Below are 17,539 nucleotides of genomic sequence, written 5' to 3' on the forward strand. Positions count from 1 at the left end.
AATGTTTATACTTCCATAATCCGTAGCTCTGTTGCCCTTATTACGAGTAACGTTACAACGTCAGGTCCGCAGAAGTGGGAGAAGTTAAGTACTCAGATCTTGTACTTGAGTAGAAGTACTCAGATCTTGTACTTGAGTAAAAGTAGAAGTACTCAGATCTACTCTAAGTACCAGAGTGTAGGAATACTCTGTTACAGTAAAAGGTCTGCATTCAACATAATACTCATGTAAAGTAGAAAAGTATTATCATCAAAATATAGTGAAAGTAGCGACAGTAAAAGTAGTCATTGTGCAGATTGGTCCATTTCAGAATAATATATCTGATATGTTTTATAATGATTGATCATGAAAGTGTTCTCAAAGCTGGTAAAGGTGCAGCTAGTTTGAATGACTTTGTATACTGCAGGGTAGCTTGTGAATTTACTCCAGGTGGAACTAAAGTCTGATTTAACACTTGATTATATTTCACATCATTCATCCACATCTGTAAAGTAACTAAAGGTATTAAATACATGTAGTGGAGTAAAAGTACACCATTTACCTCTGAACTGTAGTGGAGTAGAAATACAAAGTAGCATAATATTTAATACTCAAGTACCTCGAAATTGTATTTAAGTACATAAATGCATGTATGTTATGTGTGCTAGCAGCAAGAATCCACACTATAAATTAAATAAAGCAATGTTAATTATGTTTCCTACTTGTTTAGTTATTCACTTAAAAGAAATAACAAAAAATACCGGATCGATAAGCAGTATCGGTAAGACTAGTAGTACCTTTAAAACTTTAACCATACCCATCCCTAATCCTGACATATTTGTGATCTTTGTAAACGTTGTGATCTTGAGTTGAATCAGTTTCTGTGGGTTTGATTGGTCTGGCTGCACATCATGAGTTTGTGTAGATGGAGCAGAGTTTCAGATGTGAAGTCACCTCTTTATTATTGAAGTAGAAGCACGTTGTCTTTCATATTAATGAGAGATCTTTTCACTTTTTGTCTCTTACAGTTTTTACCTGTTTGGAGTTTCCACTTTCTAACCTTCTTCAGCTCTGAACAGATTATTAAACCTGGAGTTATTTCAAACGTGAACATTGTTTTCTAAAGTTACATCTTGTTTTCTTTATTCAGACTGGAGCTCTGCAGTTTAACAGAGATCAGCTGTTCTGCTCTGGCCTCAGCTCTGATGTCCAACCCCTCCCATCTGAGAGAGCTGGACCTGAGAAGAAACACTATTCAGGATTCAGATGTGAAGCTGCTGAGTGATCTTCTGGAGAGTCCAGACTGCAGACTGGAGACTTTCAGGTCAGTAAGGGGTCAACTATCTGCTGGTTCAGCAGTATTGTATTAAACACAGGGAGGTAGATGTGTTTCTCTCACTGGAATCACAACAAGTCAGTGATGTTACCCACTGACTGCAGGTTCTCTCTTTTATTCTTCCAAAAACAATACATTGTAAGCAAAGCCACATTTAGTTACTAATGTTTTAACAAACATGACATTTGACAGAAGAGTGAAAGAGAGACTGTTTTGTTTTCCTGTCATGTTTCTAGATCACTGAGCAGTTATTTCCTCTGATGCAGCTGAGAGCAGTCAGTCGTAGTGTTTGCAGAACATATGAAGGGATGTAAAGCATTATGCTGCGTTCACACCAGTGTCGTAGTCAAGTCACCAATTCACGAGTCCAAGTCACTCTCGAGTCCCCACTTTTCGAGTCCGAGTCACCTAGGGAGTGTCGGAGTCGAGTCTGAGTCACCTAGGGAGTGTCGGAATCGAGTCCAAGTCCGAGTCACCTAGGGAGTGTCGGAATCAAGTCCAAGTCCGAGTCACCTAGGGAGTGTCGGAATCGAGTCCAAGTCCGAGTCACCTAGGGAGTGTCGGAGTCGAGTCCGAGTCACCTAGGGAGTGTCGGAGTCGAGTCCGAGTCACCTAGGGAGTGTCGGAATCGAGTCCAAGTCCGAGTCACCTAGGGAGTGTCGGAGTCGAGTCCGAGTCACCTAGGGAGTGTCGGAGTCGAGTCCGAGTCACCTAGGGAGTGTCGGAATCGAGTCCAAGTCTGAGTCACCTAGGGAGTGTCGGAGTCGAGTCCGAGTCACCTAGGGAGTGTCGGAGTCGAGTCCGAGTCACCTAGGGAGTGTCGGAATCGAGTCCAAGTCCGAGTCACCTAGGGAGTGTCGGAGTCGAGTCCGAGTCACCTAGGGAGTGTCGGAGTCGAGTCCAAGTCACCTAGGGAGTTTCGGAATCGAGTCCAAGTCCGAGTCACCTAGGGAGTGTCGGAGTCGAGTCCGAGTCACCTAAGGAGTGTCGGAGTCGAGTCCAAGTCACCTAGGGAGTGTCGGAATCGAGTCCAAGTCTGAGTCACCCAAGGAGTGTCCGAGTCGAGTCCAAGTCATCATTACCAGTGTTCGAGTCCAAGTCCGAGTCACCCAAGAAGAGTCCAAGTCAAGTCTGAGTCCCAAGTCTTCATGTATTAATCTTAGTGGATATATGTGTTGAAATGTAGCTGTAGCTCCTCTACATTGCTTTTATCCTGTCATGTTATACTAATGTGTCTATTGAACTGCTGTGAAGCCAGTTTGGCTACAATTCTTGTATAAAAGGTGCTATACAAATATTATTCTATTATACGGCCGATTGATCGGAGCATCTCTACCAACTACAACTAAATGAACATATTTTACTGTAATTTGATTGTTAATACACGTTTCAAAATGATGCCCAACTAACAACATACTGATACCGGTTTGTAAATACCATTAATTAATGCTAGTGTACACAAGACGGCAGGTGGAACCGTTTCGCTTGTGTGTTTTCCTGTATGTAGATCGGATCGATCAGGCTAAACTAACCTGTAGCTGTATGCGAATTTGCGTGCATCCGCGTCTTTTCATTGACTATTTCAATCAGGAGAGACGTTGATGTATGGAATACATGTTTATTACCGGGACACATAAATGAATGTAATAATGATTGCCAGGATTATAACAGGAGAATGGAATGGTGTTTGGCGATTAGGCCCCAGTTTGCAGGATAATCATTCAGGAGGGGGAAGAACTAGGGATGGGTACCGAGCCCCGGTATTAAACGGGCCCCGGGGCTGAATTATTAAAGACCGTGGTACCGTTAAGCTCCGACGTTATCGGTCTTTTTATCGGTACTGGAGACATCTAAAAAATATGTCATGTGTATTATTGCTACACAAACATTATATTGCAGTTTTAGTGTCGCCAACTCCGTTTCTAATACGCAAAAAGACTGCTAAAACTAAAACTAAAGTTTCAGCCATTCTGTTCCCAGTTCTGTCATCAGATTATTTAATATGATTTGTTAAAACGTTGTTGTTTCTGTTGATGTGAAATATTATGTATTTCATTTAAATAAAAAGCAATGTTAGTTTTGTTCACAATTTGTTAATTTTCATTTAATCGTTTATTTGAATAGGGACAATGCACATTAATGAACACTTTAGACAAATAATGCTTCAAGTGTAAATATGCCGGATTTTAGCTTTGAGCTAATTTCCATCCGTAGTCCCTGACATACAACATATAGTTAGTTTACCTCATTTTTCTCTCCAAAAGAACCGATAAGAGTACCGTTAAAAGACCGGACCGATAAGCGGTATCGATAAAAGTAGTAGTACCGTTAAAACCTTAACGATACCCATCCCTAGGAAGAACCGCTCCGATGAAACCCCCCGGGGTCTAGACACTGGTGGTGGTGATAAGTAGGTGGGAACGGACTGAAGGGAGAAGGTTAGCTTGGCCCTGAAGGAGACGGGAGGCGAAAGGGGTGGAGGAGGGTTGCGTTTTGTCACCTGAAATGACAGCTGACAAGAGGGAAGAGCAGATATAAAGGGATTAGCGGGTGCAACGATAGGCTTGTGAGAATGGAGAGAGGAGAGATTGGTTAGCTGGGGAGTGACGCCCCCGATCACTTAATGAGGGAGGAGAGAGTAATGAAGTGACGTGTAATATGAATGAAGAGCTTGGTCTTCCTGATTGAACTTGCGCTGAGCTTTCATATGTAATCGCACCGCCCCCAAAAATCGCATCGCATCCGGTGTGAACGCTCCATTAGATCAGTCGGGACTCAAACACTTATTTTAAACCTGACCCATCATTTTTGAATGTGTTTATCCCTACAGGATCAATGACAGGACGGAAGAACTGTGAGTATTGAAACCATATCCTCCATTCATCAAACCATTAAACTCTGATCCTAAAAGGTTCAACAGAAACATGTTTTAACTCCATCTTGTTACAGCTCTCTCAATCATTTTGGATTCTAATGTTTCTCTTTGTTAAAGTTTTATTATTATTGATGTCTTGTCTCTGTCTCTTCTTCCCTCCATCAGGTGACTCTGTTGTGGAACAGGAAGTGAAGACAGACAGAGGTGAGAGAGGAGCAGTTGCACCGTGTGGAGTTTATTGATGAGGTTTCACCACTGATTAAAATGTAGTTATTAGTCAGTGTTTTTCTGGGATCCAGACAAATCTGCAGCTCAGGTTTGATTTGTTCACAGTTTATTCATGACAGGGCGTGTTTGAGACGTAAAGAGGAGCGTGGAGGCATTTTGGAAAATAATCAAGATGGCTGCAGCTGATATATGAAACAAACTGACAGTATATCTTCCATAAAAACAAACAATCCGTTGCACGAAAGCTTTCCTTCAACAACGATTTGTCACCATCATTCTACAGAAGTTTAATTTACCAACTCGTATCAGAGTTAGGATTCAGTTTGTTGCCAATTAGGTTTTTTCTCATGAAAGGAATAATTTTGTTGGTGTGTTGTTGCAAAGAGAAGAAACATGAATAAAGAAGAGAAAAATACAACTGTCTAAAAATGAAGGAGTATATTTATTTATTTATATAAATCAGCTCATCTACTGTGAGCAATTTCCCGCCCAAATGTGCTGTGATTGGCTGGTCCTACTATGCCGTGATTGGCTTTCACTGTGATTGGATAGTGCTGCTGTGCTGTGATTGGATGGTGCTGCTGTGCTGTAATTGGCTGGTCCTACTATGCTGTGATTGGCTTTCACTGTGATTAGCTTATAATACAGTGCTGCGATTGGATGGTGCTGCTGTGCTGTGATTGGCTGTTACTGGGATTGGCTTGTCATACTGTGCTGTGATTGGATGGTGCTGCTGTGCTGCGATTGGATGGTGCTGTTGGCTACAGTGGCAGACATGGCTCAGCACTACTTCACATGTTAACCAGTTACTAACCCGTTGGAAATCAACGATGAGCTGACAGGATCTAGACCAGGCATAAAGTCCGGTCAGATTTAATACGGCCCGCAGCTTCAGTCTTCGTGTATTGTTTATGGCCCGCAAGCATTGTCAAACTGAATAAATCGAATTCCTCATTTCACTGCATGGTGACATGTAGTAATACAAATACATAGGATTTTTATAGCGCTTTTCCTAATGCTCAATGCATTTCGGTGAAGGAGGAGATGTTTCACTAATTAATTAATTTGTGTATGGTTTGACTGAGTTTAATATTTTAGATGATTATTTGTCAGACCTGATTCTGACTGGCACCCCACTTTATTAAAAATAGGTCAAACCAGCTACAAAGTTTAAGATATTCCATATAGTCCGTTCACTGTTATCTGACTCTCCAGATATGAATGAAAGGCAGTGTTTTTAGAGATGTTCATGCCTGTCTGCGTGGCTTATATTTAGTTATACTGCCATTTGAAAAAATAATAATAAGATAATTGTGACAATGACAATTGTTATATAACAGTGTATTTGTAAGTCACTTTTATGTTTAAAAAATGTCAGAAAGGACAATGGCCCCCGGGCATATTCACATGATCAAATCTGGCCCTCTTTGAAAAAGGTTTGGACACCCCTGATCTAGACTCTTTGAATTGTTGATGGTCTCACGATGCTCTGCTCTGGAATTGTAGTTTGTGTTCATTGAGCTGAACTTGATTTTTATTACAATAACTAACTTTGTGCCTTTTCATCATTCCAGGCTCCAGGTTCCTTCTCACCGTAAAACACACCTGAATCTTCAGACAGGTAAACCTATAACAGCACCAAACACTACTTAAAAAATATATTTATATAATTATTTGTATTTAATATTATAATAATAATAATGCATTTCATTGATATCGTGATTTCAAGACACAGAAAGACGCTTTACAAAAGTCACATTTAACAAACACAGTGGTGCAAGAGAAACTGTCCATTTAACAGATTTGCAGCGTTATGAAATGGAGGGGGTGGGGGGGGGGCTCCAAGAGAAAAGCCTGTCTGAAGAGGGGGGCTTTGAGGGGTTGTTTGAAAGATGATATGGTGGTTGATTGTCCTGTGTAGAGGGAGTTAGTTCCAGATTGAGGGTGCAGCAGCAGAGAAGGTCCGGGCACCCCCCAGGTCCAGATCTTAGTCCTGGTGGTCTTTAGGGGGTTTGCATCTCCGGACCTGAAGCAACGGGTGGAGATGTGACGTTGAGGAGGTCAGAGAGAGAGGGAGGGGCCAGGTTGTTTAAGATAAGATAAGAAGTACTTTATTGATCCCAATTTGGGACATGTTTGCGTTGCAGCAGCATAAAAAGACAAGGCATTGTATAAATTAAAAGACAAGAAATAAACATTCCGAAATGTAAACATCTCAATAGAAATAAAATAGCATTAAAAAAAGAAAGTAGAAAATATACATGTTGAATTACACATATACAGTAACAAAATATAAAGCAAGATATTATATATATTTATAATTATGTGAGGAATGGAATCAGAAATATTAGATTGAATATAAATGTAACATGTACAGTGTGGTTTAAGGCTTTGTAGGTGGGGAGGAGTGGTTTAAGTTAAGCCCCGAGCCTGTTTTTCAGGTTTCAGGCTCGAAAATGACATGCCCAAAACAAATGACTACAACTTCACTTCTAAAAGGGTTATATGAAAAATCTATTTTATCAAAGCAAGGTTACATCTGTGAGTTGGATGTAGAAGTGTCAGAATCAATATAGATGTTTCTCAGTCAGAGTAAATTCAGATGGAACATAGTAAAAAAAGGTAAATTCTTACCTCCGCCTAAAGAAAAAACATTACTTATAGTGAAAACCACCCTTGAATGATGGGATGGTAGACTAAAAGCTTTAGGAATCCAAACTATAACATATAATAAGTACCCTGTATCAAGATTGAGGCAAAACAAGTTAAATGTTACCTTTTTAGAGAGGTTTAGCAAAAAAAAGTTCCAGGCGGAATAAGCTTTCGGCACATTTGGGTACATCTGGTTCCATCAGTGCCATTTGACCTTTTTCAGGTACCAGACTATAAAAATGATGTATTACATTGAATTATCACCATAGGTATTCATTCCATCCAAAGAAAAAAAATTCAAAGAAAAATTTTTTATAAAAAATAAAAAAATAAACTTTTTTAATTTGTGGAAAAAAAAAAGGCCCGTCGACGGGGGCTTTGGGGCTTAACAGAGACTATTCAGTATTTGACTGGGAGCCAGTGGAGGTTGTGGAGGACTGGAGTGATGTGGTCTCGTCTGTGGGGGGAGGGGAGATCTGGACGTATCGCAGTTTGCTGGTCATTTTGTTTGGTGAACAGGAGAGGATGCTATTGCAGTAGTTAAAGTGATGAGGGCGTGGATGAGGAGTTCAGCGGGAGTGAAAGAGAGGGAGGGTCGAAGGACGGCGATGTTCTTGAGGTGGAAAAAAGAGAGTTTTGGTGATGAGGTTGGCATGTGGCAGGAAGGAGAGGGTGGGGTCGAAGATAACACCGAGGTTGCAGATCATGGTGGAGGGGCTGACGTTAGAGCTGGTGAGTGAGAATCACTGGGCAGAGCAGGTGATGAGTATTTCTGATTAATTGCAGTTGATTGATTAATTGAAGTTTTCTTGCATCCATAGTTTAAGGCAGGCGGTGAGGGTGGAGTGGGTGGTGGGTGTGATGAGAGGTAGATTTGAGTGTGGATGTGACCGAGGGGAAGGATGTTTAGGATAAAGAGGAGGGGGCCTCTACGTGTAAGATGCTATACAGCAGTGGTTCTCAAACTTTTCCAGTCTCGACCCCTCAGAATAAATAAAAAATGTTCTGAAAAATGTTGGATAATTCAACAACATATATAAAACGTAGGTGTAGTCGTTTAGGCGATTCATGAAGAACTGTTACATATTAAGTACATATATTTTATAAGTACATGCAGTACATACATATTAATACTTTAGGCCTTAGGGCAGGGGTGTCAAACTCAAGGCCCGGGGGCCAAATCCGGCCCGCCACTTCATTTTATGTGGCCCACAAGAGCTTGCAAAGAATATAATAAGTTTATTATAATGTTACGTGCCGCTTTACAGGAGAACGTTGCCCATAAACTACATGTCCCACAATGCATCTCATTGTGTGACATGCACAATGAAGAGACTTGCAATTATTTTCCCTAGACTTCTGCTTTCAGACGTAGTTAATTATGAAGTTATTACCCTATCCGATAATAATCCAATGCAGAGGAAATATTGTAAAATAATACATTATTTTATATTTATTATGTATATTTATCTATGTATATTTATATAGTCTTAAAGTTACCACCGGCCCTTTGAGTGCAACCATAATTCTAATGTGGCCCGCGATGAAATTGAGTTTGACACCCCTGCCTTAGGGAAACAAAAGTCCACCTCTGGGAACGTGGAGGAATATAAATATCTCAGTTTTCTGTAAGCAGGAGACAGGAAGTGATTCACAGAGCAGATGTTATCAGTAGCAGAGTCACTACATTTATGAGACCTCTGTATGAAGTGATTGTTGGTGATTTCATAAAAGTGTTTTCCTGTTTATCTTCCAGGTCCACGAGGAGAAAGGTCGCAAAGAAAGATGCATTTTGCAGTGAACATCTGATCAGAGCGTATTCCAAAACGACAAAGAAAACCTGAACTGCTGAAACACTGTTAAAAAGAAATACAGCGAACATGTACATTTTACACTTTAAACTGTTATAATTCACAGAGAAAATACATTTGAAACCAGTAAATATAACAGTGTTTTTCTGGTGAATTAGCATGACGACGCTGAATTTAAACAGATTGATTATTTCAGTCATTTTTCCTCAAAATGTATGATGTAATGTTTTCTGCTGTATTAATCACAAGAGCTTAACGTGATAGTAACTTTTAAATATTGCAGCTCTGTCATAAAATCTGTGGGCTGGGGTGTTGAGGGAGGTGAGTAGGGTGGAGTTGAGGTGGTTGAGCAGATCATCAGGTGAGCTGAGGGTTGTGTCCAGGGGGAGATTAGACGATAGCAGTTCGGAGAGATGGTTATGGTCAATGGAGTGTAGATTACGGAAGGTGATGTTTCTGGGTGGGCAGGGGGTGTATTGTGCCTCCCTCGGGCCTTTTTGTACCTTTTTTCAACTTTAGTTTTGTATTTGGGGATCATTCAGCAAGAACTCTTGAGTCAAATGTTTTATATACAATGTCTTTTTACTCGTACATGTCTTTTATACTCTATCGATGCATTTGGACCCTCTGGACAACGTGGCAAAGATGTACAAAAAAAAAACTGCTATTAAATCATATTATCATTCATCGATATGTTATTCTGCTTTTTTTCATAAATCCCTTAAACAACTTAAAACTTGCTCAAAAATTACCAATCATTCTCAGGATTTTAACCCTTTAAATGCCTGTTTAATTTGTTTGAATTATTCATTACAAAACATCAGAAAACATTATTTATTTCCCATATAATAAACAGTAGGGGGCTTTGGTGGTGATTAGAGTCAGAAAGTGTGTGTGTGTGTGTGTGTATGTGTGTGTGTGTGTGTGTGTGTGTGTGTGTGTGTGTGTGTGTGTGTGTGTGTGTGTGTGTGTGTGTGTGTGTGTGTGTGTGCACCACAGATAAACATGCAGTTTTAATGAGGGTTATTTCATTAGTGAGCAGAGGAGGAGAAAGACCTGGAGCAACAATGAAGGCATTTCAGTGCAGAAGAAGCTTCAGAGATGGCCGTGCAGCTTTTATCTGCCAGCGAGGACTCATCTGAAGAAGACCCAAGCTTCGAGGGGAAGTCTGGAAGTGTCCCCGAGTTACAGGACGCAGAGGCGACGCAGAGCCATGGATTTCCAATGACGCACAATCCCAGATGACACTAGAGGGGAGGGAAGGGGTGTGTGGGGAGAGACAGAAACATATTTACAAGCAATCACACACATTTAATGTAACTCTCAATGTGTGTTTCCATTTTTTTATCCCCCTTAAATAACAGAATTAATGACATTATTTTTAATGTTTTTGTTGAATTATTATGTGTTCTTTATTTTTTTATTTAATTTGAATTTATATTCAATTTTTTTCATCACGTAAGTATTTGTTTTATGCCACTTAAATATAATTATTGTTTACAATTTTAATTTGTTTTCAAGTTATTAGAGTCATATTTAGGGCTGTTATTAAAATAAATCTTTTATTTGTATTTTTTATTGTAGTTTGTTTTTCGAATTAAATCAACAATAAAAAACATTTTATTTTTAAATGATATCGGACACAATATCGTTATCTTAAAAGCAGCTTTAATGTACATTGAAATATCTCAGTGTTAAAGGTCCCATGTCATGGCCATTTCTACTGATCATAATTCCATTGTTGAGGTCTACTAGAATAGATTTATATTGTGCAATGTTCCAAACTCACATTGGTTTCTCATACAGCATCTCTGTATAGTATGTGTATTCACTCTCTGTCCTAAACGGCTTGTTGGAGCTCCTGCCCCCCCCTCCCTGTGAGCCCAGTGTGCTCTGATTGGTCGAGAAGCTGACAGGCTCGTTGCTGCTTGCACACACACAGACACACACACACACACACTGCTGCGGGCTGCTGCAGGAGCAGACAGGCTTGCCGATACAGCTAGAACAAGCTAAACTCATCCTGAGCACACAAACACTCACAGCCGAAGTAAAAACAATAAGTGTGGTTTGATATTGAGTAAGAAAAAGGTTTATAACGCTGTGAGCATGGGTCTGCACTGCAGAGAGCATTTCTCCGCGATCCCAACGTAGTAGCCCGAAAAACGTTTACCCATTTAAACAGTCGTGGTAGATACCTTGTTTGTTTTAAACATCATAAATACACAAACAACAATGAATACTTACAGGTTGTGTACCCGAATCTCCCGCTGGTCCAAACAAAGTAGGAACAGCATCGTTCTTCAGTGCCCTACGCTGTACATATCCGGCATGAATCGCTGAAAGGTTTGGGAAGCTTTGTTTCGTGAAATGCTGGCAGAGGGTGCGTCCTCTGGGTACTGTGACGTGTGACACGTCAGAGTACCCAGGAAGAAAATGAGAAATCTCCAACAAGGCGTTTTGGGGAGGTCTTTTCTGTGTTAGAGTTTTACTCCCTACAGGGTGTACTTTCAGGGTTTTTGACTCTGCAGACCGTTTACATGCATACATGTAAAAACCTTCATAACACACAAGGGGACGGGTAATAACCGGAAAAGCATGACATGGGACCTTTAATATATATATTGTATTTATTTGTCTAATTATAATCATTTCAGTACTAAATACTACATGTATTTAGTACTGAAAGTAAAAGATTTACTCTTGTATGTATAAAATCAAATTAGATAAGATAAGGTAATGTAAGATAAGATAGGGTAAGGCAGTGTTTCTCAAACTTTTTCATACCAAGGACACTTAACCAATAAAAAAAACACTCGCCAAATATCCAAAAACAAAAGGCCTGCTTACCACTCCAACAGTACATAACAAATTACAGCCTAATAATGACAGCTTAACCTTCTCTGTATCGCCTCGTTCACACATAAATCAATAACAGAAATACAACTACAGATTATATAAGCATTTCGTTCAAATGCAATTTAAAATGCTCTCAGGTTTTACACCTCTTATGAAATGTAGACTACATTTATTACGGAGTTTATGTCCAACAGACTCACAGATCGTTGGCTACTGAGAGAAATGCAAAATACACCGCATGTAGTATGACACAAACCTCCGCTGTGGATTTTCAAAACAAAAGACAGTAAACTATGGTCGCAGGCCCAAGTCTAACTCTCTGAGCCCTTTTTTCACATGTTAGGCTCGCGTGGGCTTTTTTTGTAAAAATGCTATTAAAACATGAACCTTGGCGACCATCGGGCTGGCCTGCATGGTCTGCCTACAAAAAATAAATAAAAAAACGTTTATGCTCCCCAACAACAGCCTCTGATCATCAACAGACTTCATGCAATGCTTCATCTGATGCATATATTAGATAATAATCTCTATCTCACTCCTAACATCTAAATCTACTTCCAGCATGGATACATGTTCATAAAATACATCCATTGTTTGTTTTATATGCTTCTTGAAATCTAAAAAAACCACATCGTTTTTCTAGAACAGATAACAAATCGCCTGAAAATGGTACAAACAACTGGCAACATGTTTGACGAAGGTGTGGCGCTGGGCTATATCATGCAATTGAAGTTGAAAAGTAGAAGTTAAGCTCGCTCCATTGCGGAGATATTCCCGTTAGAGTGCGGAAAACTTAAATTCATTAATTTAATTCAAATGTGAAATGTTAACAATATTCTCAAGGACCACTAGAGGGCGGTCGCGGACCACACTTTGAGAAACACTGTCAAAGTCAAAGTCAAAGTCAGCTTTATTGTCAATAATTCTACATGTTGTACATCCAGAAATATCAAGATATCGTTTCCCGCAGTCCTACAGTGTGACATATATACATAAAACAAAACAAAGGACCTAGATAACCGGAGTATACAGTTTAAAATGTCAATAATATAATGTAAGTGTTCAAAGTACAGTTTCAGTGCAGTAGCATGGGAGATGGGCAGAAAAGTGAGTTAGGGGGTTTGAGTCCAGGACCATTTGGGGCAGGGGAGAAAGGTCGGAGGCAGGGTGGAGAGTTCAGGGGAGAGATGTCAGAGGGCGGAAGAGATGGAGGGAGGGGAGAGAGTTCAGCAGCCTGACCGCCTGGTGGAGGAAGGTGTTCCCCAGCCTGGAGGTGCGCGAGCTGAGGCTGAGGAACCTTCTTCCTGGAGGCAGGAGGCTGAAGAGGCTGTTGGAGGGGTGGGTGGAGTCACCCACAATGCTGAGTGCTTTGCGGGTGAGGCGGGTGTTGTATATGTCCTGTAGTGAGGGGAGTGAGGCACCGATGATCCTCTGGGCAGAGTTCACTATGCGCTGCAGGCTCTTGCGGTCGGCGGCGGTGCAGCTTCCGAACCACAGCGTGATGCAGCTGCTGAGGATGCTCTCGGTGGCGCCTCGGTAGAAGGACAGCATGATGGGGGGTGATGCTCCGGCTCGCTTGAACTTCCGGATGAAGTACAGGCGCTGCTGGGCTTTCCTCGCTAGAGCGGTGGTGTTGTTTTTCCAGGTGAGGTCATCAGTGATGGTCACACCAAGGAATTTGGTGCTGGTCACCTGCGTCACAGCAGCGCTGTTGATGGTCAGGGGGAGAGGGGGCCGACGGTGGGTTCTCCTGAAGTCAACAACTATCTCCTTTGTTTTCTCCAGGTTGAGGAAGAGGTTGTTGTTTTGGCACCACAGGGCCAGCTGGTTCACTTCCTTCCTGTAGTTAGTCTCATCGTTATTACTGATGAGACCCACCACAGTAGTGTCGTCTGCAAACTTCACGATGTGGTTGGTGCTGAAGGTGGGTTTGCAGTCGTGGGTCAGCAGAGTGAAGAGAAGGTAAGTGATTATGTATATGACAATTTAATTCATGTTCATATTGATAATTATGCTAAATAAATGCCATTGAATATTGAACAAAGTATATACACAAACTAAGTAAATGAAAAAATAAAAGAAGCGACACATGCAGTTACACATCCATTCAGGATATTATACTATTACATTAAAATGTAATTAAATACATGGTGCTGCTAATGTTGTGCTTTTGCTACTTATTATCTATAAATTAAAAAAAAACACACCTTTAACATTAGCACTGAGAAAACGCACTACAGTACAATTGGTACTTGTAGGGCACACACCTACGATGTAAACGTGTCATTTAATTATTAAACTACTTGTCATTTTTCCTGCACAGGGAACATCAGTGATAATGAATTAAAATCAAGCAAAATTAAACAAGTCAACACACACACACACACCTCACTCTCCCACACTTGCATTTTACATTAAAGGTAAACATTAAAATACTCACTGTTTGAGAGGAGCTCCATTGCTTGGCGTGTCTTCTCTGCTGCGCTCACACACTTGGTCATTGCCGTTACGTATGAGGTGTGATTTGTGCCAAAGAACAGATAACTAAGCTCACTGAGCGGAGAACTGACGTGTCAATGTGCGCCAACGCCTCCATCAATTTTGAATGGGTTGACGTACAATACAGGCGACGTCACGACGTTGTCAGACGTCACGGCGACGTATCATTGGTGCGCTCAAAGTACGCGCTCAAAGTACGCGCTCAAAGTACGCGCTCAAAGTACGCGCTCACAGTACGCGCTCACGTGGCGGCGGCGTAGCTTAGAAAGTGCTATCTTGGATATGCGTGTTGATAACGTACGTGTGGATATGTGCGTGAATAACGTACGTGTGGATAAGCGCGTGAATAACGTACGTCTCGCCTCCGTTAGCATTGTATAGCATTATCCTATATTATATTTTTCGAATGATTCCCCTCCTACAGTAGTTTGGAGAGTGTTACAGGTAGCCTACACTTTCTCATCGGCACAGTATTGGTATCAGAAGAGAGGGGAATAATAATTAATAATCATTAGTATGAGAATATTTGCTGGTGTTGTACTCGAGACCGGTCTCCAGACCACTTAACGGTATTGGTCTCGGAATCGACTGCATTTGGTTTCGTATTGTCTCTGTATCGGACCTATAGGACTCGAGATTTTATGTCAAGACCGAAATCCGGTTCCGATTTGGAACAAATAACAATTGTCCGGTACTGGGATTAATAAGTGTTGTGTCTAGCAGCTCTCTCTCTCTCTCTCTCTGCTCGGGAACAGCTGATCGCTGCACTGCGATCACCTGTCCCTCCCTCCCTCAAGGTGTGTGTGGGTGTGTCTGTGTCTGTGTCTCATTCACTGTCCCTCAGGTTGTAGCATGTTTCGATTGCCAGTTTGTGGCTTGTATGTCTTGTGAACGCAACGCTGGCATGATGTGATGTGGCCTGCTGACATGGCCTCTAATAAACACACAGGACTAAAATAATACGTGTTTAATTCAGCCCAGATGCGGTGACTGCAGGCCAAATCAATTAATGCGGCATATATTGAAGGTGTTCAAAGTTGCACCGGTATGAAGCGCAGTGAGAACCACGCACCTGTCAGACCAGACCTTTATATACAGTCTATGTGTCAGACTAGCGAATGGGCACATTTACATTTCAGGAGAATAATGAAGATGTGATTGGTTGTTCCACTCTCCGTTTCTCACGAGACCAGCGCGCTGCTGTTTACATTAGTGTGAACTGGACCGACTGAAACTGACGGCAAGATTAATTATTGTGGAAGGATGGACCCCCATCCTGCAACAAAAGGCAGCGATATGTCAACAAAACAGTTTCTCAGTCCAATGCTAAGTTAGTGGCAGGCCCTGTGTGACTGGAGACTATAAGGCTACACAAAACCCAAACATGTCCTTAATGTTACTCAAGGCAAATATATGTAATATAATCGTTAGACTGCAGCTAACTGTGGGGCTACAAACCCCTCATACTGTGAGGGAATAACTGGAGATGGTTATGTTGTCTAAAGGGGAGACAATCATTATGGTATTAGGCCATGCAAATACAGGGTCAACTAAGTGATCAAATAAGTGTTGCATAATGTATGTTCTTGAATAATGTTATTTCATAAATAGTTGTTAATGTAATGATTACATGTTCTCCTTATTCAGTTCCACTATCAGATGATGCTGATGGTGATGGCCCTGAGGGAGAGATGCAGGCAGAGCTCAGTGGACAGAACTGGCAGGTACAGAGGAAACTGTTTCAATAGGCTATGTCTATGAAAACACTGAACAAAACAAAGGAAATGTAATGACAACAGTATAAGCAAGCTATGTTCATGTTCTCTCAATAAGTTACTATAGTTATTGATCAGAGTTTAATCCATTTGAGGTCCACCCCCAAATAAAACATGTTCACATGGAAAGGTTCCCAAATACATATGCACACTTTTTTTAACAATATATCCTATGTCCCAGTGGCGAGCCGTCAGGGCCCTCTAGGCCCTCTGTGAGGGCCTAAGATATTCCAAAAAATAATATTTAAAAACATTAAAAAAAAAATATATTTTTTAAAAATATATATTTTTTTTATATTATTTTTGTTATATTTTTCATTAGTTTTACCGAAAAAAAACTTGATTTAATAAAATAACATTTCCAAAGAAATAAATCCTTCGAATCTGCCTGTTCGGTCTCTGTTTGAATGTGAAGGGTTACATGAAAGAAGGTCTGGCCCTCTCTGCGATTCACAGAGGGCCCGCTATAGTAACTGAACGAGAGAGTAATGTCAAATGACAGTACAATTGACCAATCATATCTTCCCTCTAAATGGGTGGGTTTCATTATCGCGGACTTTATGACAAGGTCCGCCCGCTGTGAAACTTTTCTTGTTTCCATAGCAACAACAACTTCCTGTCAACAGCGTGAACTCGCCTTCAAAATAAAAGCATGCCAAATTACACTTAAGACATACAACTGTAACGAAAGTAACAAACACAATGCAATATCCTTTTCAATGTCAAAGAACACAAATTGGGTTCACAGGTGTTGTTTTGTGTGGTAGAGGGTCGCTGTCATTGATGCGTTTTGCACCCTGGGCCGTTGTTTTGATATTCCGCTGAAGTATACGCTGTGACGTAATAACTCTTTTTTTTCCTTTTTTTCGAGGGAAGGGGTGGGGGTCAGAGGGCCTAGGTATAAAGCTCACGGCTCGCCACTGCTATGTCCATATGTTTCTATTTAAGTAGTAGATTCAAACTGTAGGGCTATCACTACGGGCAACAACGTTGTAAATATTGACGATACATCCAGCAAAACGCCCCCAAACAAAACTGGTAGTGGTCTGGCTGGGTGTATAATTCCCGGCCTGACCTATGGTCCCAGTCCGGCCCTGCTGACAGATTGACAATAAAGAACCTTGAACCTTGAACCTTGAACATCACACACCCGTACACTACACACATTACTGATTAACTGATATCACAATTGAGTTACTCTCTTTAAATAAATATACTGTAATTGGAAGATAATCATGTGTGGTGTCCTTGTTGTGTCCGTCCTTGAGCCAGGGCTCCCTATTGTTGTATAGGTTAATGGTGTGTGTACAACAAACATAATAAATCATTGGATAGTGTTATATAATAGAAATAAAGTAATGTATTAAGACTCAGTGCGAGTTATTACTTTCTTCCTTTACTTGGCATTCTTCAAAAATACACAGACATTGCAGCACATCGTTTCACGTCTTTGTACTTTCTCAGCATTAAAGTGCAATGTGTTGGCGAACCTTTGTTTCCTCCTGACAGCTCACTTAAAGGTAGG

General features: G+C 40.8%; 1 protein-coding gene across 3 annotated transcripts in view; it reads left to right on the plus strand.

The window, feature by feature from the left end:
* LOC117479084 (NACHT, LRR and PYD domains-containing protein 12-like) overlaps window positions 1–17,539 on the plus strand; it is a 134,957-nt gene that overhangs the window by 34,171 nt on the left and 83,247 nt on the right. For 2 of the 3 annotated variants that reach the window (XR_004555528.1, XM_034126098.1), the window contains one exon: window positions 1,130–1,303. Coding sequence is in view for 1 of the 3 variants with exons in the window: in XM_034126098.1 (XP_033981989.1) it covers window positions 1,130–1,303 (174 nt within the window). In the remaining 2 variants the exon portion in view is untranslated. Of the gene's footprint in view, window positions 1–1,129; window positions 1,304–4,145; window positions 4,170–4,355; window positions 4,395–5,992; window positions 6,040–8,826; window positions 9,569–17,539 lie in introns of those variants that run through there. The other variant, XR_004555529.1, reaches the window with a different exon arrangement.

The sequence above is a fragment of the Trematomus bernacchii genome, unplaced genomic scaffold (genome assembly GCF_902827165.1).
Source record: "Trematomus bernacchii unplaced genomic scaffold, fTreBer1.1, whole genome shotgun sequence".
Classification (NCBI taxonomy): Eukaryota; Metazoa; Chordata; class Actinopteri; order Perciformes; family Nototheniidae; genus Trematomus; species Trematomus bernacchii.